Below are 25142 nucleotides of genomic sequence, written 5' to 3'. Positions count from 1 at the left end.
GTAAGAATTTTGGACTTGGTGGTGGGGAGTTTTGAGGACATCCCGATTTGTTAAGCCGCACAAGACAGGGCACTGCAGTTTGCATTGTCCGCCAGCGGTCCAGACTACAACCACGTAGTGTAAGTTTTACTGATTTGTATAGCCTGGCTATAGCTTTTGCTCAGAAATAGTTTTAGTTTTTTTTTTTTTTTTACCTTTAAAAATAAACCTCTCAGACTTACGAGTCAGACGGTGGATATACTCGAGTGATCGAGGAGTCGACTATTTAGAATTCTACATGGAATAGTCTCTTCAACCACCTCATAACTGCTTCGGCTGGGTTTGTGAGCTCACCGAGTACATCTTGAGCCAGCTCCGTGAAGATTTGGGCAGTATCGTGTGCGGGTCCTGACTTCACGTCTGAGGCCTCCCCTTCTTCTCCATGTCCCCCGTCGAGCATTTGCGACAGATGGCCAGAGCCATACGAGACAAGCCGACTCAGAATATCACCGTCAATGTGCATATGAGTCGGTTTAAACTCGAGAGGCTCATGGCCTACCGGATTGCGCTGCCTTCTCCTTCTGGGCGTGAACGGACATATGACGGGATCCCGGATACAGAGATCCTGTAGCAGCCGGAGAAGACGCCATTCTTTCTCCCCTAGAGTTAAGAAACGATATATTGTACCGTTTATCGCAGTTCCATAGAATGTGTGAGAACGAGACGAAAGCGGGGACGGCTCGGAGCTAGAAATAAGTTTCATCACGGACGATGGGAGATGCGCTTCGCACAACGCAACAGGCATCATCTTATCGGTTTCAGACACTCCATTTTCTGAGAGCAAGCTCAACCGCCCACCTCTGCTGGAGGCCAAAGTCAGCTCCATCTGCCCGCCGATGTGGATGTGAGAGAGCCCATCGTGCTTCTGGCGGTCATATGCATGTAAAGTCAGTTTATCCTCGGTGGCTTTTAATACCAGGAGGGACCCCCTAGCGGTTGATAGGTAGACGTATGGTTCGTGAGAGGACATCGTGATAGCTGGAGATAAGACCGAAAATCTTGCTGAGCGAACTCGCCTTGGCTGCGCGAATTTTGGTTCCAATGCTATAATCTCATGACCGGTGGATACCATTAACGTGAAATCCCCATATGGGACGATGGAATAGACTGGGCCATCAAATTTGTGGATGTACTTTACAGAGCACTCAACCTGGCCCGTAGGCGAGTCTCGAGAAGTTTGAAGGAAGATAACCCGGCCGCGGTCCGATTGATTCCGCCGTGCAGTCCCAATGACGATGAAATGATACTCTTCGTCGCCTTTTCTCGGGGTCCACTCCTGAATACAGCTGATCTTCTCGCCGGCGGCACCTTGAGGTCTCCAGGGCTTACTTCTTTGGTCACCTAAGCCCTCCATAGAACTGCCAAGGGGATTCTGGGAATCTGGATCAAGAAACTCGATATATGGCCTCGTATAGCGTTTCACAGGATCCGTTTCAGTATCGAACGCGGTTTGGCTGTATGCTACCACTAGGTTCTTTAGATGCTGCGAATAAGCCACCTTGTGCGCGCTGCCTGGTAGATCGATTCTTCGAGGAATAGTCCTAACAGCATGATCCAATGTGCATATCATCAACTGCCCATCTGCGACGCAAAAAAGGCTACCAGAAAGGCCATTCATGTCCGCATTCTCGGTGCCCATCGTAGTGAAGCTGTGTATGACTCTCGGGTAATATGCGGGCTAAAAGCGTGAGATACTGCGAATGAAGTAAATTGAAGGGCAAAACTTACATTATTTTGGTCGGTAATCCATACCCTTTGAATAGTGCAGTCGGATGCCTGGCCTCCTTGAGAGCAGTTTAATTGCCAGAAGCCATTACCGCATGTCAGTAACCCGATGCTTCCTTCAGCCTGTACTTTAACGGATGTATATCCCAGATGTCTGATCGTGCTTTGGCGTATGTCTATATGTAAGGTATTAATATAACTTAAAGGCCAAAATTTTCTGTCGAAGAGTCATACCTAGGGGAGAATTGACGTTGTTGGTGTCTATCAAAACGTCAAGCATGATCAAGAAGCCGCTCCGCAGGCCACATAGAAGGACGACTTTATTGGGCGTCTGGTTTGTGTTTGCAACCATTGCAAGACTATCAATAGCTTTTGAAATATCGTCATCGTTATCAACGGTGACGGACATGTCTAGGAGAGATTTGGCGCTTCCACCGATGTGGTAAACCCGAACCTTACCATCTCCACTTCCGACAAAAACAAGAGTACCGATGTCGAGATCTTGAATCGTCATACAGACAGGCTCATAATCTAGATCAATGGCCTGGCCAATATCGGACAGTTGGACGCCAATGTCCACTGGAGTGATTCTTTTTGATTGGATGTGTATTCCTTGGTGAGTCCGGATAGCAGTAACGATAAGGGATGCTGGTCCATGTATAGACGCCACTGCTATAATCTCGCCCCGACCAAGTTCATAGCGACAACGGGCCTGCGAATCGATTGTCGCGCCAATGAGTATCGCTCTGTCAGTTACCTGGATGAGGTTTCCTGGCTGAATATACCCGGCTGCTAGGGTCGGTAAATTTGGGTCTAATCCACAATCGGCTTCATCAACGGCAGATATTTCTTCACTGAAATTGGCTGGAAGATAGAGAATGGTTGAGGACATAGGGTCTGACGTTAACATGAAAACACCGCCGTTGGCGCTGTCTGGTAAAATCCATATATCCCTGGCGCCTGAAAGCTCCTCCAGGGATATAAGCAGTCCAACCTGTGCTTCAATCCCGTGTCGCAATTCGACCACGGCTCCACGACCGAAAGATGATGCAGAGCACACAAACAACCGATCACCAATAATATTATCCGCCACCGCGGTCGGGCTCGGAGGGGGCTTCACAATAACGGAGTCGGTAACCGGGGACCAGTTCATAAATTTTTGGACGCACCGAGGCTGGTCTCGGGCTTTCTGTACGAACAGCCCTCCATCACCGGTATTACCAGCAGCTAGAAGAAGATCACCACCCTCATGGCCAATATCCAAGATATCAAAGGCCGCATCGACGTCGCAAGACAAGTGACCAAGTTGGGCTTGATTCTCAACGTCACCTTCATTCCCAACACCCAAGTAGTCTATCCTGCCATCTTCCCGACAAAGGTATATATCGTCATGTTTTTGGTTGTATAGCCAGTTGCGCAATGGCCGTGCCCATCGAGTCCATAGAGGTGATCTTTGTTGCTCGCGGTCAGGAAAAGGAAGCGGGTATTTGGTAGGCTGCCCAGGGAAGTCAAGCTTGTTTTTATAGATAGTCATCGCAGTCGTGGTTACCAACATGAAAGAAGAGGCCTTAGTTAACGGTATAATCATGGTGGGCAGTCTATCCTCTGGCGGCAACTTCCTTTTTGTTACACGTGGGTGCGACTGACGTAGCGTTTGACGTGCGTTCCACTCGTAGCATACAGCATGTGTAGTCTGATTGTGGGAGACTAAGAGAAGAAGAATGATCTTGTCTCCGTCCTCGGGTTTAGGGTAGAGAAATTCCATGAAGATGATATCGCCGTCGAGGCGAAAAAAACGCTCCTAGAAAACCATAGTATCTATTAGCAGATAAGTTCGAAGCCGATAAACGGTTGTGTTCGCACCTCTGCTACGGGATCTAACTGGCCCTCCGACATTTGGGTTTGAACGACAGGAGGCGTCTTTAGAATGAACACACCAAAATAATCGGAGGAGGCGCTGACGGCAACTGCCCTAGACCTGTAGCAGGATTATGATACTATCCCTGAGATATCGGAGCAGCATAACTTACCTTGGCTCAACAGCAATATTTCGACCGAATCGCTCAAAAGTACTAACATCGCTCGGCAATGGTCGGTGATAGTGAGTGAATTGACCGGCGACGCTCGAATAGTAAAGAAATACTAGCTCTTTCGAAGCAAGACTGAGGACCATTATTTGAGAAGGAAGGCCGCCTCGCAGTTCCAGGGTAGCATCAGCACCATCGGACCCAACCCTCATTTGGGCTTCCCATGGCAGCTCTGTGCTGACATTGATCACCTTCGCCGCCATGATATAAGCATCAAAATCAGATTTTGAAGAAACCTCCTCCAAGTGTGTTCCAGATATGGCTTCTTTGATCTGAAGGGACCGTTCACCAACAAATATAACGTCATTGTGGTACTTGCTCCGGAGACGGGCTGGTAGGATCCATTGAATGATTGGACTTGATACTAGCGTATGGCTTAGGAGTCCTAGCTTTGCTTTGCTAGCTAGATGCCCCGAGTCAATATCCATCTCGCTCTCAGAGGGCATCTCCCCAGACATGTCGTATTGTAATTGTCCCGAGTATAATTCCCGAGAGGTTTTTCAAGAGGGAGCAACCTGTTGATCAAGGGATCCTCAATCTGGGCGGCGAGTGACAAAGTGACAAGACTTTGTCGTGTATATGGTGATAATTTAGGTCAATAGGTTTCCATAGGGCGGGACTTCTCCCTTCATTTCCTGTATCAACCTCAAATGGTGGATTAACACAAGTACAAATACAATGGAAGAGAGGGCCCTGAAGGTAATTCCGGGAACGTAATGTCAGTATGAAGCGGTAGGGACCCGGCTAGTTTATTTCGTCATGCTTGGTATTGCAGACATTGATTTCATTCTGGCCGTGTTTTGAACTGGCAAAGAGACTCGAGACAGGGATGGAATGAAGATAGCAAGATCATCAAGAGCATATATCTGTACAGATAAAGGCCTCTCTCGCAGTTGCGTAACTACAACAAAAAGTCAGACCCCGCGATAATCCCAGGAGTTCCGTGGCAAGCGTTGTTTATGGAAGATAGAACTTACAGAGGGGAATGTGAAGATAAGACCGAGGCGATCCTTTACAAAAGTAGCCTAAAAATCTCGCTGATTCCGTGGACTTAGGCTCGACGAGAAGCATAGAGCTATATCAAGCCGTTGTAGAGATCAGCCAAGCATGTCTGACTGTCAGCAGGGAAGAGGTGGATAAGTGTAGCTAACGAATTTCAGATGATTCCATCACGCGGCTGCTGATTGTAAGGGTACAGAAGCAGCCAAAAACGCAGCACGCCTGTGATTTTGCAATTGGTATCGTCGTCCCAGTAATGTCATTCAAGGTTGATTGGACTGTAAACTGATACCTAACACTCCGAGGTGCCTTGGAGGGGCTGGTGGGCTGTTCAGAATGGAGCTCATTGATGCCTGCAATATAGATGACTCAGCAGTTGCCGGAAAAATTGGACGGACCAATAACCACGCGTCATTTAGTGAAGCCTTAGGCAGAAACCATCGCCATTCCCTTGAACGGCCACCCACTCGGTTTGAAAGTCGCACCTTCCGGGCTGATTTCCAACGGGATGTAAGCTTATCTGTCTGCTATGGTTAACTTTCTAGTTGTTCAATAGCGACTGATGGTCAGGTTGTGAACACTTCCTCCGAACTACGGCCACATATGAGCAACTAGGATAGCCTCTTATATGCAGCAGGCGGCAGGTGGCAGCCACTTTTCGCCAGCAAAAGGAATTGCCTCTTGTCATTGTATGGCTTCCAATGATATTCTTGCCTTTTATATTCGATTCGAAGCCCTCAATTCGATTTAATATATTCGTACAAAGCCCGAGAAATGGCTGATATACACAAACCTCCACAAACAAGGAGTGTCTCTTCAAAAAGTCAGACCCCCGAAAAGGAGCTTGATGCTATAGCCGACGGCTCTGTGCGCAGCCCTGAGACACAATCGACCCACGATTTGGAGAAAGCTGAGGCCATCCGGAGGGCATGCGATCTCCGCGACATAGATGCCTTGGTCTCGCACGCTACATCCGAAGGTGGTTTGCTTCAGGATGAGCTCCGACGATTAGCTTGCATGTTACCCACGATTTTGCTGGATTTCATCCGCTAATTAAATAAAGGGCCCATCCTGCTCCAGTACGACGACAGCACGCAGAGTACGCTTTCGCCTGAGTCTAACTTATCACCCCATCGCGATGAAGAACAAGTTCGACTGGATGTGAACCGCTCCTTTGTATACTATCCCGAGTGTAAGTCGTCCTTAGTGCACTATGTCTAACTCAATACTGAAACCTTGTCCACAGGCTCTGATGATGTATTATCGTCGAAAAAGAATGAGCTGTCGCGAGTGATCAAACGTGTTCTGCGGAACTACCCTATGCTTTGCTATTTTCAAGGCTACCATGATATTGTGCAAGTCTTGCTATTAGTCCTTGGTGAAGACGAATCCGCTCCAGCTGTTGCTCGTCTATCCATGCTACATATTAGGGACTACATGCTGCCGTCTCTTTCGCCGGCAGTCAAGCACCTGCAGCTTATCCCAGCCATAATCCAAAAAGCCGACAAGGCCGTCCACCAGCGCCTCTCAGGTATTCGACCTTTCTTTGCACTCTCCGCAACCCTCACATTGTATGCCCACGATATCCAGGAATATAGTGATATCGCGCGGCTCTTTGACTTTTTCCTAGCTTGGGAGCCGGTTGCCTCAATATATCTCTTTGTTGCTATTGTTCTTTCACGCAGGAAGGAGTTACTCGAAATCCCAGAGGATGAACCGGAAATGTTACACTATACTCTTTCAAAACTGCCGCAACCCCTTGACTTGGAAGGCCTCATATCTCGAGCAGTGCAGCTTTTCCACGACTACCCACCCGAATTCTTACCATCGGGAGTCTGGAGAAGCATTCCTTGGTGCAGTGTCCTGAAAACGAACCGAGATGGTTCCAGGACACAGTCTACGGGCGCAGCCGTGAAGCTATTTTATAAGCAGACAGAACATCTTCGCAGCGAAGAGAGAAGGGAGAAATTCATCGGATTTTTGTGGAGCCACAGACGAACCATCGGCTCCGTGGCTGTCGCTGTCTTCGTCGGCGCCATGTCTGTCTGGTTAAGGAAGAAGGGGCTCGACAACAGTATCCTGTCATACCTCGATAGGTTTAGGATGGTTTTCCAGGGTCGGCTCCAATTCTAATGATTAATTGAGACGAGGGAAAATGTATAGACTATATGTAACTTATCAGTTATGTACCGTAGAATAAGCAGGCACTTATTTCCACGCTGCGCTCGCGCTCCTTATGGATGGACATGATGGCTCGAAATAAATCTCACTAGGTGACATCAGGTGCGCAATTATTTGCAACAGTATATTAATGGATTTATAATATCAATTATTTCCTGCATATCCGTGCCCGTATGTATTAGTCTAGAATCTGCTCTCCGCACCCCACGTGATACGTTGGGGCCCCGCCTTGTTCTTATCGCCCTCCGCCGCTTTCCCGCACGCCGTCGTTCTTTTCCTCGCGCCAATTCTGAGGCGAATGAATCATTGCAAACTATGTCCTGAACCTCGTCGGCTCACGCAACTTCTCCAAATATATCTATTGAATACAGATAATGAAGGCGCCAGTCGGTAGGCCCTAATAGGTTCGTCAATGCTTCTGCTATGTCCTCTACAGCGCAGCCCACCAGCGTTACACCCCCCGGTAATGGTGTAAATAAGCGCAAGTCAGGTATGTACCTCAGGAGCCCAACCTGACACCAATGTGCCTTTTTGCTTTGTATTAGATACCTAACAATTTGCGCGAATAGGCTCTGCAGCCTGCATCCACTGCCACCGCCGCAAAGTACGATGTGACGCCCGTCTTGTAGGACTGCCATGTTCCAATTGTCGGTCCGCTGGCAAGACCGACTGTCGAATTCACGAGAAAAAGAAACGTCTGGCGGTACGATCGATACTAGACCCAGTTCCGATCCGTTGCCGGCCACCTAGTCACGAACAAGCTTTAAAGTCAATTTCTCCCACTTCTCCGTCAACGGAGGTGGCGCCCAATGCTTTCACAACTGCATTTCGTGCTGTTCAGCCAGATGTCACAACTCCACCTGGCACTACGAATCGTGCCCCGATGACTAAAAGCCGTAACCATATATATGATACCAAAACCTCGAGCAACAACAATCCTAACAATGGTACTCGTTATCAAAACGTTCTGCCGAATTCGGCTTCCACCGAGTACACCCGACACCCGGCCGCTGACGCATCTGAAGGAGAATCGCGCGCAGATATTGAGAAAAGGCTTGTCAATTTGATTGATGAGGAGGCTTCAGATAGTCGGGAAATTCAGAGAGGCGTACGAGCAATATACGTCGGGCACGAACTTTCAAATATGTCATTCTTAATTCGCCAGCAACGAGATACCGGGGACGATGTATATCACTTTGCGGGCAATGAAATTCCTCGACGGCAGTTACGAACAGGCCAGGACCAGCTACTCGTTGACGCACTTACGTTACCCGAACCTGCGCTTGCGGATGAGCTTGTGGAAGCCTATTTTACGAATGTCAATACAGGCTATCCAATCGTCGACGAAGATTTATTCATGACACAGTATCGCAATAGGGATCCGGCCGATGCTCCCCCAATTCTCCTTCTACAGGCTATATTACTAGTTGGGGCGCATGTTACACGCCCTAAGGCCGAACGCGATGCTCTCAAGGAGATCTTCTTTCGCCGTGCGAAGTGGTTGATCGACTATAGAATCGAGCGAAACCGTGACATTTTGGTCCAAGCCGCACTTTTAATGACCTGGCACTCGGATGCGGCCGATGACGATGTTTCCGCCAATGCACACTATTGGATTGGATTCGCTGCTAGAATCGCCACTGGCCTGGGGATGCATCGTAATCCAGTATGCAGCAGATTCGTGCCTCGGGATCGTCGAATGTGGAGAAGATTGTGGTACATCTTAGTACAGTTTGATGTGATGGTGTCTCTGTCATATGGTCGACCTCAAGCTATGTAAGTAGCTCCAAACCACTGTTTACAGTCGTAGAGCTTCCTCATTAAGCAACGCGCTAACATACCCCAATTCTAGCAATCTCGAGGACTCCGATGTGTCACCGTTAATCGCTTCGGATTTTGAAGGTTGTGGTCCACGTGTACAGACAGAGTTCGTTATTCACTTCTCGGAGCTGTGTACAATGATATCGTATATTGTTCGTGAGCGTTTCGGCCTTCGGACCAGCGCTGAACGTCGAAAAGCTGCGCTGCCCGAGGCTGATGAAGCCCTGGCAAACTGGTCTCTGAAGCTTCCGGATAGACTACGTCTGCGGGCGTCGGATATGGATACCTGGTCTGCCATGCTTCATCTTACATACAATAATTTCCTAATCCTTCTCCATCGACCCCATCCAAGGGCTTCGGCTTATTCGGATGACTACGGACCGCACGACGCCGAAATTTGCAGTGCGGCCGCGGGTGTTATTGCATCCATCTTCGAGGAACTTCGGTTACATGATCGACTTAAATTCCTCTGGTACTCCGGTGTGCATACACTATTCACGGCAATGATTCAAGTACGGGTTGAGCTACGGTTTTCCAATCCTGTTCTCGCTATCAACGCTCTTCGTCGTTTTGACTCGGCTTCATATTCATTACGTGAGCTGGCCCAGTTCTGGTCCCATGCGAGCACTATTCTACGGCTGTTTGAGGAATCTAGACGACTCCAAGAAGACCTTCAAGGCCCAACTACAGCCAGCGAAGGAACCGGTCGATTCAGTAACAATAACGCGAATAACAACACGTCCACCTCGCAGCGGAAAGGCACGCCTGCGGTTTTTAATTCAGCAAATCTCAATAACACGTCTATACCCGCAAACAACATTATATCTTCTTCCCAGCCAAACGGACAAGTATCCTATGATGTCCCCACTCCCGATTCCTCCACACAGCAGCCACCAGCGTTAAGCCCGCATACGGCTCAACCATTCGACACCTGGATCCCCTCTAATAACCTAACCCCTATGGATTCCGTCGAAAATCACCGCGAATTGCTCGATTGGCGCCAACTTTTCTCTTTCAGTGACTTAGAGGGGCCTGTTCTTCCTTCGGCAATGGAGGGAATTACCGAATTAGAAGACGAATGGCGCCAGATATATTGGCAGGAGACTCCAATGTCGGATCTTTTGCAGGATGGTGGGTGGATGCATGGGTAATTTGCGGAGATAGAGATACACCTGAGCGCTTTTTACCTATCGCATTCTATACTCATCATCGTTTTTTTTCCTATTTAGCTTCTTACCACCTTGGTGTTTGAAAAACTTTTTTGGTCTGATGGGCTTGGGTAGGAAACATTGGAAATCATTTTGGCGTTTCTTGGTATACCTAGTCTTAGATGATACACTGATGTACTTCGCCCCCCCCGTCCTTTTAACTTGGACATATATATAAATTTCTGACATTCATGCAAGCATAACCATCTTTCCCATCGAATAAGTACTTGGTATCGTTCACGGAACGATAGGTTGAGTACTGCTCCGTACGTATGTATGGTAAGAATGCATACGACCTTGGTGCTCGTAACCTCGATATAGTATGTCGGGTTGGGTTGCAGTCAGCCTTCATTTACTCTAATTTTCTAGTAGAAAAAAATCCTTAGTTATAGCCACTCTGTAAGACCCCGAGTTCAATTGCTTTATCAATCAGCCAAACTTTCATTTCCTGATAATCCGCCGCCCGTGTATTATTTAAAAGCCCATAAAACCTAGAACAATGAACGCGCACTGAAAAGCACAGCTTCTGCAATAAGCCGGCGCAAATCTGGGATGTGTGGACACAGGTTGAGGGAATCAAGCGGCAACGAAGCTCGAGAAAAGGGTAGTGGAAAAGTGACAAGAGGGGCCAGCACAAGCAGAAGCAAGAACGCGAAGCGCTAATTACTAATAACAAAGTTCGTCAAGTCCTTGTCCTGTGTTCCATCGACTAGGAAACTCCGGTGAATAATTCCCCATGATAGAATAACCCGGGCCATATGAACGCCGTACAGAGAGCGGCTTCCAGAAACTGCGATGATACTCATGATGCAAGTCAAGACCGCCTTTCCAGCAATAAATCTGCTGAAGAACAAGAACCTCTGATTGCCCTGCAACGGGAGTTTTACATGATGCTAGGACAGTCAAGAAGTCACCTGTGTGTTGGTATTGACGAGATTAATAGGATTCACCACCTGCTCCGTTATGACCCTGACCAACCATGGGCGGGTACCCGTAAGCCGAAGCATCCTGTTCAGAAGGGTCCAAGCCTTGGTTCATGATGTTGCCTGCGCTATCAGTTGCATCGGGAAATGCTCCAGCTGCACCTGGACGCCCAGCAGCAGAACCAGCGCCGGCCCCGCCAACGGGTCCGCCCCCAGCGTATCCGCTACTTGGCGGTCGGTTCTGATGCTCCCCTCTTGCGGATTGGGTCTAGAAGTCGTTAGCAATTCAAACCCTGGTACGGGGACCGCCCGAGAATGAGACAAGGTTGCCTAGAGACGTTGCACAGGTCTTACCTCTCGATATTTCGACAAATAAATCTTGAGCGCCTCAGCATAGTTTTCGAAGCCGAGCGAGGTCATAGCAAACAGGATATCTTCTCCGTTAACGGTTTTGCGTTTCTCCTGTTGGCATTTTTCGGATGCTTCGCACGAATCAGTCTTCAATAGATGTCTAATCCCACAAACAATGCACACTCACCTTCACTAGTAATAAAGGAGATGAATTCGCTCACGCATTCTTGCATGCACTCTTTAGCCTCTTTTGCGATCTTTGCATTTTCTGGCAATGCCAGCTTCATGATTCGAGCAACTGCATAGCAACTGTCAGTATGTGCGCGTTTATCAATGTTGGAAGACACAGTGCTTGAATCTGAGAGACAAAGGTAACAGTCGATTCACAGCGGTATCCATTAACCGAGCGCCAGATATTCGGCGACATGAGTCGGACGCATAGACATGTGGGCTAGATCGTTTGAAACCAACGGGGAACAATTGTACTGGAACGGCAGGGGTGCTCGGACAGTATGCCGACAACAATCGAGCAGCTGATAAACGCAAGATACGCGCAAATCAGGGGGCGCAAAAAGCTGCAAGGGGACGCAACTAACCATTTGCGATTGGTAGCCATCTATCTTGCTCCTTCACCTCGAACTCTCCTTGACCTTGCGCTTGGGGATCTTGGTCCTTATCCATTTGCTCCTGTTCTTCACCGGATGGAGGGTCCTGTTCCACCTCAGGTTCCTTGGAGGGAGAGGCCGACGACATGGTTTTAGATGTTGGCGAAAGTGGTGGCGATTCCGTTTTTAGATTGAATGACTTAGGTTAAGCTCTGTTGGCATCCACGTCAGAGAGTGCACACCACGCAAAATCAAGGCTCATGAACCAAAGAAAGCAAAGCGCATCGGGCTGGGCAGCGAGTTGCTTCACAACAGCCCGAACAGGGACAAAAAGGCAGTGGCCAGGGCGTGTGGGGGATTGGCAAACGCGTCCATGACAATTCTGCCCTAGCGGTGGAAATGAGATGCGGGGAGGATCTCATTCGCTGATGACATGGAAAATGTGCTAAGCAGACCAGACGGCCTTTTTATTTTATTTCATATTTTCTTTAATTGTTTATTGGGTGGAAGAGCGTAGCTTGAGGCCCAGGGTTGGGGATATCGCGCTAGGGTTCTCGAAATTCAAGACGCCCTGCGTGGTTCAGGGGAGCGCGTTTTGGGGATAACTTACAGCAGAGAAGCGATAAGGACAGGTACGTCAGCGATGCGCTCAGGGCGGCAGATCCAAAAGTAACGCTGTGGGCCAATGACTGGCAGTGGCACGTTGCGCAGGTGGGAGGGCAGTCCGGCAAAAGAGCACGAGGCGATTGTCGGGTTATTCTTTTCGGACTCAAATGCTTGTGGAATAGATCTGGCGTGTCAAGTAAATAATTGGCCTGCTGGAGGGGGAGGGGCGCGTGGGAGATAGGGTAGGTAATTACTGGAGACGGCCGCGATGCGCGCAGCAGGCAATTGGCGAACCAGAAGTCCCTGGCTGAGGAGCACGATCACTGGCTGATGGAGATTCCAAGTACACGCGAAACAACGCCAGGAAGCCCCGAAGACAAGATAGATGGTCGTCCTCTGAACAAGAGAATGGACCTGGCGGCAGATGCTTCCGCGATTGGACGAATTGGTTTGAATAATGCTCGAGAGGAGAAGGGAAGAAAGAGGAAGAAGAGCTGCAGGGGGATGTTGAACTGCTTTCTGAACCCATAGGATTAGGTCTCCGTGACAGCCCTGGAACGTTTTGATACCTCCCAGACTGCCACTTAGGGTTAAGCGTGGGATGGTTTGCACGGCAGATGAAGGAAATAGAGGTGGGGGCCTGTATCTGTGCTGTATTACACGTGACCTCAACATCGGCTTGCACCTCCCTCTGTTCTTGACATCATCAACTTCACCGGCTGCAATATACGGAGTGAATGGTTAGTAGTTACTTGCAGTATTTTCGCTGTGATGAATATCATTGTTATATTTATCGTGATAGCTGCGTGAATCTGCTGGTTTCACCCAAATCCACAAGCAACCGCCGCAGATAGTTCGACAGCTCATATCCTTGGCCTCGGATCCTGTCAGGGATCAGCTAAGGCGCAGGCTGACGCCCTATCAGTTCCTCCGTGGGATTGAAATTTCCGTCAGCACTGGCCGTATTTTCAACAAACAGGCCAGTTCTGAGAGTTCTACCGTGTTCTTCTCGCTTACCATGATTAGCGTTTGTTAGCCAAGGCATCAACCAGCAACTGTACTCCGTAGTTGATATCCAGCAAACAGGAGATGAAATCAAGGCATACCCCAGATGGGACAAGCCGAAAAATATGCAGCTAAAAACCAACGTCGCTCACAGCGGTGTCCCAGACCCTTTCCAGAGCGCCTGCTGAGTTCGCTTCTGGGAATCTACATCTCCAGAGCCCAGAACGCAGATTCAAAGTCCAGCATCTCATGGTCTCGGCTTTTAATCATCTAAGGCTGATGTGAAGCGGCCAACGATGGCGCCAGCCCAGCTGCATGGTGCATGTATCGGATGTGCACTTACCCCAAATTGCCATCGAGGATTGCAGCCTCAACACTAACAGGACTGCTGCAGCCAAGACAGAGACTCACTTTAACGCCCTTGACAAACACCTACGTATTGTGTGATCGGGCTTGATCAAATGGACAACTCAGTCGAGTCAACCTTCCATGTGCGCCTAATGGATGCATAGGCGCCTTATCACGGTTGGCCAGGATGATTCACCCACTAACTCAGATCGGACATCCATGTCTTCTGGGACTCTCAAGTATGTGGTATGAGAATGACATAAATTGATGTTCTTTGAGAGAATTAATGCAAGCTTTTGCATTGCTTCAGGCGGACAATTGTAATTTGGACAGCATATATCAATCATGCCAGCCTTGATCTTTAGGCACAAGTGCATGGATGGCTCATCCTTCTCTTACCATCCTCTCTTCGTCCCACTTCCCGGAGATTTTATCTCAGAACTGTCGACGGATAGGTGGCGAGACCTGAACATTCGGTGTCCAAGAAATTAAGCACGCCAGGAATAATCGCTGTATCAAACATTATAGATAGATACCTAGCAAGCCAACACAATAGCTAACTCTTTGGTCTGCAATCATCTGCGATCAAGTATATGGTACACTCGGCTTAGAGGTGGAATCCACGATGCGCGAACAAGCGTAATTTTATTCATAAATCATAATCTTATGGTTGTACAACTTGAATGTTATTCTTTTTCTGTTGTGTAAAAGGTCAGTAACTCCCCTCTTGACATTACGGAAGGATATGCCTAGCAGGGCCAGCGGACAAACCTTCCAACTGTCCATCTCCGCCTGCTTCGACTTGTACGACTTCAGCAATTCCTCCAACACCTGTTTTAGACCATCGGAATTTGTTTTCAACGTAGGTAAAACGTCGCTGACTGTCCGCTCAACTAAAACTCCGTTCACCATCCGAAAACATGTCCGATCTTGAGGCAGGGGTTCTAAGGTATCGATCACGAGTCTGCACACATGAGTGTTAGAATTAGCCAAGGAATGACTTTAGGGAAACCGTCACAGGAGAACACATCGGAAAAAAAAAACTCACTTGTGCTCTTCAGCCTCCGTCTCGATATCTCCGATTTTTTGGGCAAGCTGTTGGAGTGTGTTCTTGTAGGTGGTGTACTGGGTTTGAAGCTCTGAGCGACATTAGCCTCAGATCGTGAAACAAGAAACGCGCTAGCTGCGTACCTTGTTGCTTCTTTGGATTGATTTGCTGTTGACTAGCCATTTTGTCTGGGTATTGGTTGCGCAGTGTAAGTGCAAACCTGGAATCGTTTATGCGGGGCGGACTGTTATCGGCCACTTTTTAGCCAAGCCTTATTGAGCTACGAAGTACTGTAGATATCAGGAAACCGTGCCTTCAACCACAACAGCAGTGACAGACTATTCGAGCATGGCATCCAGGGTTATATTAAAATTAAAATTAGATAAAAAGAATAAGATATACTAAATCCATTGTCAACGGAGCCCAGTAGCTACCTGAGATAAGTTGCACGTGATTGTCATACAATGTTTGCACTGTTTGATTTCTCATATCAAGCCCGCGGCTTTCGTTCTGATCAATAACTTTCTCCATCAACCGCCAGGAGAGCGATTCTTCTGGATATTACGGACTCGTCCACCTTTCGAGAAAACGTATCTGTGCGCTATACCAGTGGTATACCAAATCCACAATGGCGTCAAACGAGCCTCCTGCAAAAAGGCAGAAAAGCTCGAATATTCCGGCGCCACTCCGCGATGCAAAGCGCAAAGATATCGACAACTGGGAGACGAACCGGATGCTCACCTCCGGTGTCGCCCAGAGACGCGATTTCGATGGCGATTTTATGCCCGAAGATGAGGAGGGCACTCGTGTCCATTTACTCGTCCATGACCTTCGTCCACCTTTCCTCGATGGCCGCACGATCTTCACAAAGCAACTGGAGCCCATCTCGGCAGTCCGAGATCCACAGAGTGACATGGCTGTCTTTAGCCGAAAAGGGAGCAAAGTTGTGCGAGACCGGCGACAACAGCGGGAGCGACAGAAGCAGGCACAGGAAGCAACCACGGTTGCCGGCACCGCGCTGGGAAACCTGATGGGGGTGAAGGAAGACGAAGGTGACACTGCTGTCGCAATGCCTGTGGAGGATGTCTATAAGGGCGGGAATAGGTTTGCACAACATATGAAAAAACAGGACGAGGGTGGCCAAAGCTCTTTCAGTAAGAGCAAAACGCTTCGCGAGCAACGAGAGTTCTTGCCCGCATTTGCAGTCCGGGAAGATCTTTTGCGAGTTATACGTGATAACCAGGTGGTTGTGGTTGTTGGAGAGACGGGCTCCGGAAAGACGACGCAACTGACACAGTTTCTCCACGAGGATGGCTACGGAAAGTTTGGAATGATCGGGTGTACACAACCCCGCCGGGTAGCTGCAATGAGCGTCGCAAAGCGAGTTAGTGAAGAGATGGAAGTTGACCTGGGAGATCTTGTTGGATATGCTATCAGATTCGAGGACTGCACCGGTCCGAACACGGCCATTAAGTATATGACGGATGGTGTTCTCCTTCGAGAGTCACTTGTCCAGACCGACCTTGACAAATACTCTTGTATTATTATGGATGAGGCACACGAGCGTGCCCTCAACACTGATGTTCTGATGGGTCTGCTAAAGAAGATATTGGCTCGGCGGAGAGATTTAAAATTGATCGTCACATCAGCCACTATGAACGCCGACCGGTTTTCGAGGTTCTTTGGCGGTGCTCCAGAATTTATCATTCCTGGAAGAACATTTCCTGTTGATGTCCATTTCTCTCGCACCCCTTGCGAGGACTATGTCGATAGCGCTGTCAAGCAGGTCTTGGCTATCCACGTTTCGCAAGGTCCGGGTGATATCCTTGTTTTTATGACGGGGCAAGAAGACATCGAAGCAACTTGCGAGCTAGTCGATGAGAGATTGAAACTGCTCAATGACCCACCAAAACTTAGCATTCTTCCGATTTACAGTCAGATGCCGGCTGAGCAACAATCGAAGATTTTTGAACGAGCCGCTCCCGGAGTTCGAAAAGTGATCGTGGCCACGAACATTGCTGAAACCAGTCTGACAGTAGATGGTATCATGTTTGTGGTCGACTCAGGCTACTCAAAGCTGAAAGTATATAATCCCAAGATGGGCATGGACACCCTTCAGATTACGCCGATCTCGCAGGCAAATGCCAATCAACGCTCTGGAAGAGCTGGTCGGACGGGACCTGGCAAAGCATATCGTCTGTACACGGAAGTGGCATACAAGAACGAGCTCTACCTGCAAACGATCCCAGAAATCCAGAGAACTAGCCTTTCTAACACAGTGCTGCTCCTCAAATCCCTTGGTGTGAAAGATCTACTGGATTTTGATTTCATGGATCCGCCGCCCCAGGAAACGATCTCAACCTCACTTTTCGAGCTTTGGTCTCTAGGAGCTCTTGACAATCTGGGTGACCTCACACCGTTAGGACGGCAGATGACTCCATTCCCAATGGACCCGCCCCTCGCCAAACTCATCATCATGGCGTCAGAACAGTACGGCTGCAGCGAGGAAATGTTGACGATTGTGTCGATGCTGTCTGTACCTAATGTCTTCTACCGACCCAAGGAGCGACAAGAAGAGTCTGATGCGGCGCGTGAAAAATTCTTCGTGCCCGAGTCAGATCACCTAACCCTTCTCCACGTTTACTCCCAGTGGAAGTCCAACGGCTACTCCGACCACTGGTGTACAAAACATTTCCTACATGCTAAAACGCTTCGAAGGGCGAAGGAAGTTCGTGACCAGCTCAACGACATCATGGTTATGCAGAAGATGCCGCTCATCACCTGTGGAACCGACTGGGATGAAATCCGCAAATGTATTTGCTCCGGCTATTATCACCAAGCTGCGCGAGTCAAGGGTATTGGCGAGTTCCTCAACCTCCGCACTAGTGTTAGCATGGCGCTACACCCGACGAGTGCTCTGTACGGGCTAGGCTATGTACCGGAATACGTGGTCTACCACGAACTTATACTTACAAGTAAAGAGTACATGTCCACTGTAACCGCAGTTGACCCTCACGTAAGTATCATCTACCCCCTGCAAAAAGGCAATCCAACTAACATCTACTTAGTGGCTCGCAGAACTAGGAGGCGTCTTCTATTCCGTGAAAGAAAAAGGCTACTCGCACCGGGAACGCCGCGTCACAGAACTCGAATTCAACCGCCGCATGGAAATCGAAAGCCAAATCGCAGCGGACCGTGAACGCGCCGCCGCCGACAAACAGCGCGAAAAGGAGAAATCCGAGCTCTCTAGGCGCAAGAACGAAGTCGAGGTTGGGTCTGTCGTGCGCCGGCCTGCTGCCGCGGCACGGAAGATTGGTGGGGGTGTAACCGCTACTTCATCGCCGCGCAATAGTCCTTCTGGTGGTGCCCGTGGTGGTGGCAGTGTGGTGAAAAGGCCGCAGATTAAGCGCAAGGGCGGACGCGCATTCTGAAGTACTAGTACAGAGTATATTACGTATACTCTCTGGATACCATCAATAATCTGGTCTAGTTCCGTTGTAATAGTACGGAGATGTCGTCAAACGGTCCCGGCTGCCCAGCTCATTCACACCTCGACGCGCGTCGGGCATCGGGCTCTGAACGTTCGATGCTCTAAGACATCCCAGTGGGTATTCACTCCCCCAGGGAATTTGCACGCGGAGGAAACCGCTGATGACGGGTACTCCTTAGCAACACAGGCTTCGGCATTGTCGAAGCGACCTACGCGGAGATGAGCCTTTTACGGCGTGGATGACCCTCGTCCATCCAGCAACGCTAAGATTACATCGATCATGTTGGGAAATAGAATATAGACCTAGACTACCTATGCACAATATACCCATATTAAGTCTGTTAGGATCACCTTGGTTCTTATTGCGAATAGACCGAACAGCTCTAGCTGGTAACTCTTGAAGTCTAGTGCCATTTTTTCCTTATATCTGACGTAGAGTAGATACGCTATGGTATACAAATATCCAACTCCTGCAAACGAAGGCACATGATGATAAGAAAACATTCATGATAGAATAATTCCGCCAGGGAAATACTCCCTTCCTTCAGCCTCCAAGCGTACCCCTTTCAGGGTAATGTCTGTCAAACACGGTAGCCCAAGTAGACAATCCACCCATCCTCCGCCACAAAAACAGTAAGTTCAGCCGTCTTAACCTCTGGCCCAGCTTAATTAATGAAATTAATACAGAAGAAATGCAGAATCAAGCTCCCGAAAATATAGTCCGCGAATGCCCTGTACATAACAGCAACGCATTAGCACGTATCCTCATCAAATAAACTTATTCCTGTTCTCGAATTATACTGCGGGCACGATATCCACCCAATCCACCCACAAACAGGAAGAATTGCAGAAGAGGAAGAAAGAAACGCAGGGATAAATCTCACCTCTCATGCGAAACACCACCATCCTTGTCCTCTCCAACGATCTTCGCCCCCTTCGCCGGACCAGAGCTCTTACTCCCAGAGTCTGTAACTGGATTCGTCTGCATGCGCAAGCTAGCCGTGAGAACGAATTGGCCGACGGCGGCGCAGAATCCACTCAGGAAGGCGTTGAAGGGCTATCCGTGAAGAAACCAGGGTTAGCATTGATTGGCAAGATAGAACGAAGAAGAAACATACATAATTCCCCGCCAAAACACAATACGCAAACTGCACAGCACCGACGAGAACAAGGAATGCCATAAAGGCATCTAGGAGCATTGTGCGCTGCGGCGTGGTCGTCAGGTACTGTTGCCAGACATGGATGGCAATATCGGAGACGGAGGAGTTCGCGGATAGTGTTTTGGGCCCTGAGGAGAGTATGGTCGGTGTTGATGATCCCGACGGGGAGGGTGACGGAGCGGAGGTGGCTCCGGCTGCGCGTTTGGCCGGCATTTTTGTTAAATTTTCCTCAGCTTTTTGTGTTGGCTGTGTTGGAGGCTGTACAGAATTTCACACTGATGTGGAGGGCAAGAAAGGCGTGCTGGGTTGGTCGATTGGATTGATTGCAATGGGGTGGACGTGGTCTGGAGTAGCGGAGCTATGGCAAGCTGTCCAGTCTGGATAGAGTGGCCTGCACGTGACCTACCACGGAGGTATAAGTATAGCCCTCCCTTCACGCACAACATAATGGTTTATCCGTGAATTGCAATTTAAAACAATGTAGAATTGATTGAGGGATTCAATTAAATCTTCTTCTAGTATGGTACTGAGAGCATGAGTTGCGGCGACATGACAAACAATATGGAATAGTACAACCCACTGCTGCTGGGCGCATTATACGCCGGAAGGCTGTCATACGGTACTAATTAATATATTGCAAGAGAGTTAATGAAGTGGCATGGCAGTAGCCAGAAAAGTATAAAGGCCATCTTAGCTTATAGTCTTTTAAATATAATATAAGGGCAAAGCATGCCGTGAATACCTGTGGATAATAGATGTGGGTATCTCAACGTTGATGAGCTCGAAGGCAATAATACAAAGATAGGTATATAATAACAGATATGGGCGCCAATTATATAAAAAGGATAGTCAATCCATCCACGGCAGGCATCAAGCCACCCACCCAGTGACATTGCCCATGGGGTTATTACCCTGGTCGAGTTGGAACTCCCGCAGCACCTGGTCCCATTCCGGATAATTTGCGGCTGAATTAGAAGGTTCTTGTAGAGTTCCGGCCATTTGTTCATTGGGAATGGGCATGGGAACATTTATATGCGCTTGAGACTGTGGTGCTGTCGAGCTAAGATCCGCAGGCGTGGCAAAGAAGTTACCTTCTGGAAAAAGTGATTGGATCGCACCCATAGGGCCTTGGCCGATATCAAAGTCCAGTGGACCTTGCGACGGATCCCAATCCATCGGCGGTGCCGCAGCTGCCAACCTTGAATGTTCCGGAAAATGTGATGAAAACGGTGAACCTATAGAAGGCCGATCATACTGTGCGGAAACAGATATTGCGTTTCGGGCAGCGGCTTGCTGATTTTCAACCTGAGCCGCTAACTCTTCTAGTTGTTTCCTTCTCAGGGTTCCTGCTCGTTTCATAAGCTTGGCAAGTGGCCTCCAAAGCATCCCTTTCCGCTGTTTCGCTGTCCGTAGCCAGTCGTCATAAACAGTTGTCACCGCGATCCATGCACGGTCAGTCAGAGGGCTCAATGGGCGCACGCAGAGTTCAGCCAGTACCATCGCGATAGCGTGCCACTGCATATAGGCATCAAACATCCAGCTCCACTTCTTTGTGTTCTCATCTTCTTTGATCAAACGGGCAAACTCGGCAACCTCAATGGACGTGATAAATAAGCTTTCCCGAGACTCATGGCTGATTTGCGACTCAAGATCCTGGCGTGTTACCGGGTGGTGTATCACAAGCCACATTTTCGTGAGAACTAGGCGCGCAACTGTCGCACTAATCCACTGTATTGGATCTGCCATGTTGCAATGTTTCAGATATTGCTCTTCGATGTGCATATTTACAGTTTGCACTACATTGCCACAGTTGTCCGGAGTGGGTCCTGCAACAGCACCGCTAGTATTTGGACATGTATATGCCACCCTCCGAAGAGCATAGCAGATATCGCACCGCACGAGGAAGAAGGTCATGTCGGTAAAACCTACTCTCGGCTTCGGTCGCTCTTTCATGTAGGGAGAAATGTCGTCGTCGTTGATATTTAAAGGAAGTCTGGTATCAAACATTCGATCGTGGATCTGCACATCAGTCCCATGGTCCTCGGAAGACCGGAGGTCAAGTAGAACAACGTGCCACCACAGTCTCCGACGCATTTCAGCGTCAAAAGGCCGCAAATTAAAGTTGTTTCCGTCACGATGTAAGCCGAGTCCTTGTGCCAGGCGAAGTATAAGGGAGGACATTGACCAGACGAACTTAGTGTCATCGTCCCGGCGAACAGCGTTCAAGAAGATCACTGCAGCCTGCATCAATGTCAGGGATTGAGTGTTCAATAGATTAGCTTTGGACAATGCTTGCTCCACAGCGAACCGATAACGGCCGACTAGGGTGTCACGGGCTTCTCCTAACTGGGCCATACACTGCTCAGGAGACATGCTGACGATCGCTGCAAAATACATAGCGAGCACCAAGGCCTCATTGTTCTTATCCAAAGCATCTGGGCCCCGCGCGGCTGTTGTGAACAGCTGCTGGGCCGCGGGACCATGAATTACGGGCAGCAACGGTTTAACATTCTCCGCGTAAATTTCCCATAGCACCGGAACTTTGCCCGGGAGCGGGTGGAAATTTCGGAGAGAGCGGGCAAGAGAATAGAAGCCAAAGAGCATTCCATCATGAGGCGTGGAGTAGCTTGAAGTCGACCCCGGTGAGGAGTGGTCCTCTTCATCAGAAGATGAATGGTCAAGAATATCCTGCAATTCCTCAATCTAGTTAAGAGCCAGCATCAGCACTTAGCTGACACAAAACCACAAGAGCTAGAAAAATAGCTAACCTGATCTCCAAGACTTGCCCAAAACCGATTGCTCACATATCGGCTCCGATTGTCTTCAATAACGAGTCTTCCGAACTCATGCTCCAACGATGGCATTTGCGCCCCCGCGGCCGCAGCCGCAACTGGGCATCCACCCTCACCCTCTCCCTCACTATGACGAGAAGGCTGAGGTCTAACAGGCGCATCGCCGCTCGAGCGATCTCCGCGTTGTTGAGGCGGCGACGGCGTAATTTGAGTATTGGAATTTGTTATAGCGGCCTCGACTATATTTTCGAGTTGTCGCAGCCGCGACAACAACTCCGCATTCTCAGCTGGCTGCCGCTTCACTTTGCGCGGCGCGCGGCCTGGCGGAGGGAAGATGCAGTCAACGCCCCCCTTGACGCAATTCGAGCACGGTGACCTTTTGTCACAGCGGACCTTCCTTCGGCGACAGGTGACGCAGCTCCGTTGAGCTAGAGCATCTTGAGATGCATGCTTATGAGAGGCTGGGGGAGGGGGGTTCTCGCTTCCATCGCCCTGGTAGAACGATGTGGAGACTGAGTTGTGGGTACCAGATTCCGATGCAGGTTGAATTGGCGGCGAGAACGACATGGCGACTATGCGATGGAGGATGTGACAGCTTCCACGCCGTGCCACATCGTCAATGTAAGGGCTGCTGGGGGCGGAAGAGGGGAACAGAGGAGAGAAGGAAGGATCCAGAGGAGAGCGTAAGGAGCCAACCAGACGAAATTCAGCAGTGCGCCAGCATTCTTCGATACCTCGGTGCTCCTTGCAGGTAGCGAGCTTCACGGTCTCGAGTCTCGACGGCGTTCTCGGTGTCTTCCGGCAACTCTGGAACTTGGCTGGAACAAAGGCAGAAGTGGGAGTGGAGATCGCCCTCAGCTCACTCCAGGCTGGGCAAGACGACTTGGGAGCTCATAGTGGGGGGTCGCGTTTATTGGTTGGTTCAGCTCTCCATCTGGGCCCCGCACTGTCCCATCCGCTGACTAAGGGTATGGCTGTCAGGCTGTCAGATCCAATCGGGTCGAGGAGTCAAACCATACGAGTCAACTCGAATGTCGGGTTTTAGGATGGGAACTACACCGTACGTATATTACATTAGAGTAGCATTGGGGCACCACAACCCAGAGCCTTCTCCGGCTTTGTCTAAATGCGGTGAATACCCCGAGATCCCAGATCCGCAGATCCAACCACATACTACGTATAAGCATCCAGCGCTTAGATTCTGACCGCCATAGTAAAGTTCGAAAGACGGAACGGGGAGCATTCCTTGGACTGGGGTTGTATGAATAATAGTCCTTAGTTGAATCATCATTATCATTCAACGGGAAACTTAGAACCGTGCCTTGTGCTTGGTTTTCCAGCCACTTTAACACCGCCTTCGCTGTGATACAACGCCAGAGAGGAACTCGTATCAGTTACACGGTCGATAGGGTTAGATGAAGCAGGCCCACAAAACGGGGGCTGGATGTGGAAGACACCAAAGGGTCAGAATGTATTTGTACATTAACTATAACAGTACATGGTATTGAGATATCGACACGATATCAGTAACTCTCAAAAGCAGCCTAGAACAACGCTATGCTGTGCAAGCCGACATGACTTCTCCAAAGAATAGTCAAGCAAATCCATAAACGCCAGCATACACAGGGGTTCACATTATATATAGTTAAATTGAAGTTAAATGACGGCCAAATCGTCAAGGATTGCTGTCATATAAATGCTTAAGTGGCGTCGTTCGAACTGGCACCTCGGGGACCTTTCGGTGTCGCGCCAATAATCTATTCTTTCTTTGAAAGAGCGTGGTCATCGTAAGTTAAAAAATTAAGGTCATGAAGCACAAACTCACTGGATCTTCCCCCATATACCAGTCTATTCGTTGAATTGGTGGCTAGGCAACATGTTAATAATGATATAACGAGGCAGTCAGGCGATTGCAAGCATACCCTTGGTAGTTAGTCTTGGTTAGGGCTTTCGGGCCGTACTCGTCTTGAAGAAGCTTCGTGTATGCATATGGAATTTTCGCGGGAACCCCTTCGAAATAGGTGTTTCTGAGTGGGTATATTTCGGACTCATAGAAGAAGTCAGTTTTTGTCCTGTCGGTTGGGAATTGGCCACTTGCACTCACATCGAAATTATGGTAGTCCTTGCACATCAGGGCGCCAGGTTCGCCGTTTGCTCGGCGCCCATCATTTGTCCGTACAACTGTGATATCGCTAAACAATCCGGACGAAGTGTCTATCTACCTTCCGTCAATAACGTTCGTTGTATCCGATTTCGACCGAATAACGTAGTTAGGGTTGATTTCCAGAAGATAAGTTCGTCCGCCTTCGACATCAGGAAGATCGAAATGATGCTCGGTCATGTTATAGTGGTCGGCAAGGAAGTGAATCACAGGCTCGCTGATTTGGACGTCGAGATCGTTGTCTCACGGGAAAATCTACCCCCATCAGTAAAAATGTCTACAACTAAACGCCTTCAAGGTATGCCACCTTTTGATTCCATCACCAGGCTAGAAGTGATCCATGCATTATCCAGGTTTCGGCACGGAGGTCAGCCATCGTTGATAAGTATGTTTGGATAAGCGCGGACAAGTGCATAAGCGCTTCGCTATCGGGGAGGGGTTCCTCCGCAAATCTGCAATTGGAATAAGTCAAATTCCATGAAAATAATGAGACTAGGGAACAAACCGCCGGTCATAGTGATAGCGGAAGCTTATGGGAATTTATGTTAGCGTGTTGGAAGATCTGAGAAGAAAACCGGTAGGCAACATACGAA

At 49.0% G+C, this 25142-nt stretch overlaps 8 protein-coding genes across 8 annotated transcripts; 2 read left to right on the top strand and 6 right to left on the bottom strand.

Annotated features, from left to right (window-relative positions):
• Positions 1-265: 265 nt before the first annotated feature.
• Positions 266-4309, bottom strand: thtA (the record flags this gene model as incomplete). Its single annotated transcript, XM_040852098.1, has 5 exons — positions 266-1717; positions 1768-1940; positions 1999-3565; positions 3628-3736; positions 3795-4309. 5 exons carry the CDS (start codon positions 4307-4309, stop codon positions 266-268), a joined length of 3816 nt encoding a protein of 1271 aa, XP_040703941.1.
• A 1007-nt stretch (positions 4310-5316) lies between these two features.
• On the top strand, positions 5317-7140 carry ASPSYDRAFT_44545 (TBC domain-containing protein). Its single transcript, XM_040846867.1, has 3 exons — positions 5317-5865; positions 5914-6042; positions 6097-7140. Exons 1-3 carry the CDS (start codon positions 5625-5627, stop codon positions 6981-6983), a joined length of 1257 nt encoding a protein of 418 aa, XP_040703940.1. The 5' UTR covers positions 5317-5624; the 3' UTR covers positions 6984-7140.
• Positions 7141-7454: 314 nt separating this feature from the next.
• ASPSYDRAFT_89015 (uncharacterized protein) lies at positions 7455-10003 on the top strand (the record flags this gene model as incomplete). Its single annotated transcript, XM_040852097.1, has 3 exons — positions 7455-7521; positions 7601-8807; positions 8884-10003. The coding sequence occupies 3 exons, from the start codon at positions 7455-7457 to the stop codon at positions 10001-10003; spliced, it is 2394 nt and encodes a 797-aa protein (XP_040703939.1).
• Positions 10004-10622: 619 nt separating this feature from the next.
• Positions 10623-12233, bottom strand: ASPSYDRAFT_923119 (nuclear transcription factor Y subunit beta). The gene is made up of 5 exons (XM_040852651.1): positions 12206-12233; positions 11931-12151; positions 11522-11632; positions 11338-11465; positions 10623-11251 (listed from the first exon to the last, which is right to left on the bottom strand). Exons 2-5 carry the CDS (start codon positions 12085-12087, stop codon positions 10997-10999), a joined length of 651 nt encoding a protein of 216 aa, XP_040703938.1. The 5' UTR covers positions 12088-12151; positions 12206-12233; the 3' UTR covers positions 10623-10996.
• Positions 11989-13438, bottom strand: ASPSYDRAFT_923218 (uncharacterized protein). The gene is made up of 3 exons (XM_040852653.1): positions 12800-13438; positions 12550-12729; positions 11989-12151 (listed from the first exon to the last, which is right to left on the bottom strand). Coding segments are annotated over exons 1-3 (603 nt in total). The 5' UTR covers positions 13221-13438; the 3' UTR covers positions 11989-12149.
• A 1124-nt stretch (positions 13439-14562) lies between these two features.
• On the bottom strand, positions 14563-15129 carry ASPSYDRAFT_149154 (putative prefoldin subunit 2; the record flags this gene model as incomplete). The annotated part of the gene is made up of 4 exons (XM_040841873.1): positions 14563-14595; positions 14670-14862; positions 14947-15037; positions 15090-15129. The coding sequence occupies 4 exons, from the start codon at positions 15127-15129 to the stop codon at positions 14563-14565; spliced, it is 357 nt and encodes a 118-aa protein (XP_040703936.1).
• A 3650-nt stretch (positions 15130-18779) lies between these two features.
• ASPSYDRAFT_44539 (putative oligosaccharyl transferase subunit Dad1) lies at positions 18780-19944 on the bottom strand. Its single transcript, XM_040846866.1, has 3 exons — positions 19555-19944; positions 19321-19493; positions 18780-19168 (listed from the first exon to the last, which is right to left on the bottom strand). Exons 1-3 carry the CDS (start codon positions 19807-19809, stop codon positions 19102-19104), a joined length of 495 nt encoding a protein of 164 aa, XP_040703935.1. The 5' UTR covers positions 19810-19944; the 3' UTR covers positions 18780-19101.
• Positions 19945-20466: 522 nt separating this feature from the next.
• On the bottom strand, positions 20467-24964 carry ASPSYDRAFT_57581 (uncharacterized protein; the record flags this gene model as incomplete). Its single annotated transcript, XM_040849391.1, has 7 exons — positions 20467-22299; positions 22401-22960; positions 23824-23828; positions 24311-24435; positions 24493-24580; positions 24611-24766; positions 24873-24964. 7 exons carry the CDS (start codon positions 24962-24964, stop codon positions 20467-20469), a joined length of 2859 nt encoding a protein of 952 aa, XP_040703934.1.
• Between the last annotated feature and the right edge of the window lie 178 nt (positions 24965-25142).

Source organism: Aspergillus sydowii (genome assembly GCF_001890705.1).
Source record: "Aspergillus sydowii CBS 593.65 unplaced genomic scaffold ASPSYscaffold_4, whole genome shotgun sequence".
NCBI classification, from domain to species: Eukaryota; Fungi; Ascomycota; class Eurotiomycetes; order Eurotiales; family Aspergillaceae; genus Aspergillus; species Aspergillus sydowii.
Note: the sequence above shows the minus strand (reverse complement) of the source record. Positions and strands in the feature narration are given on the sequence as shown.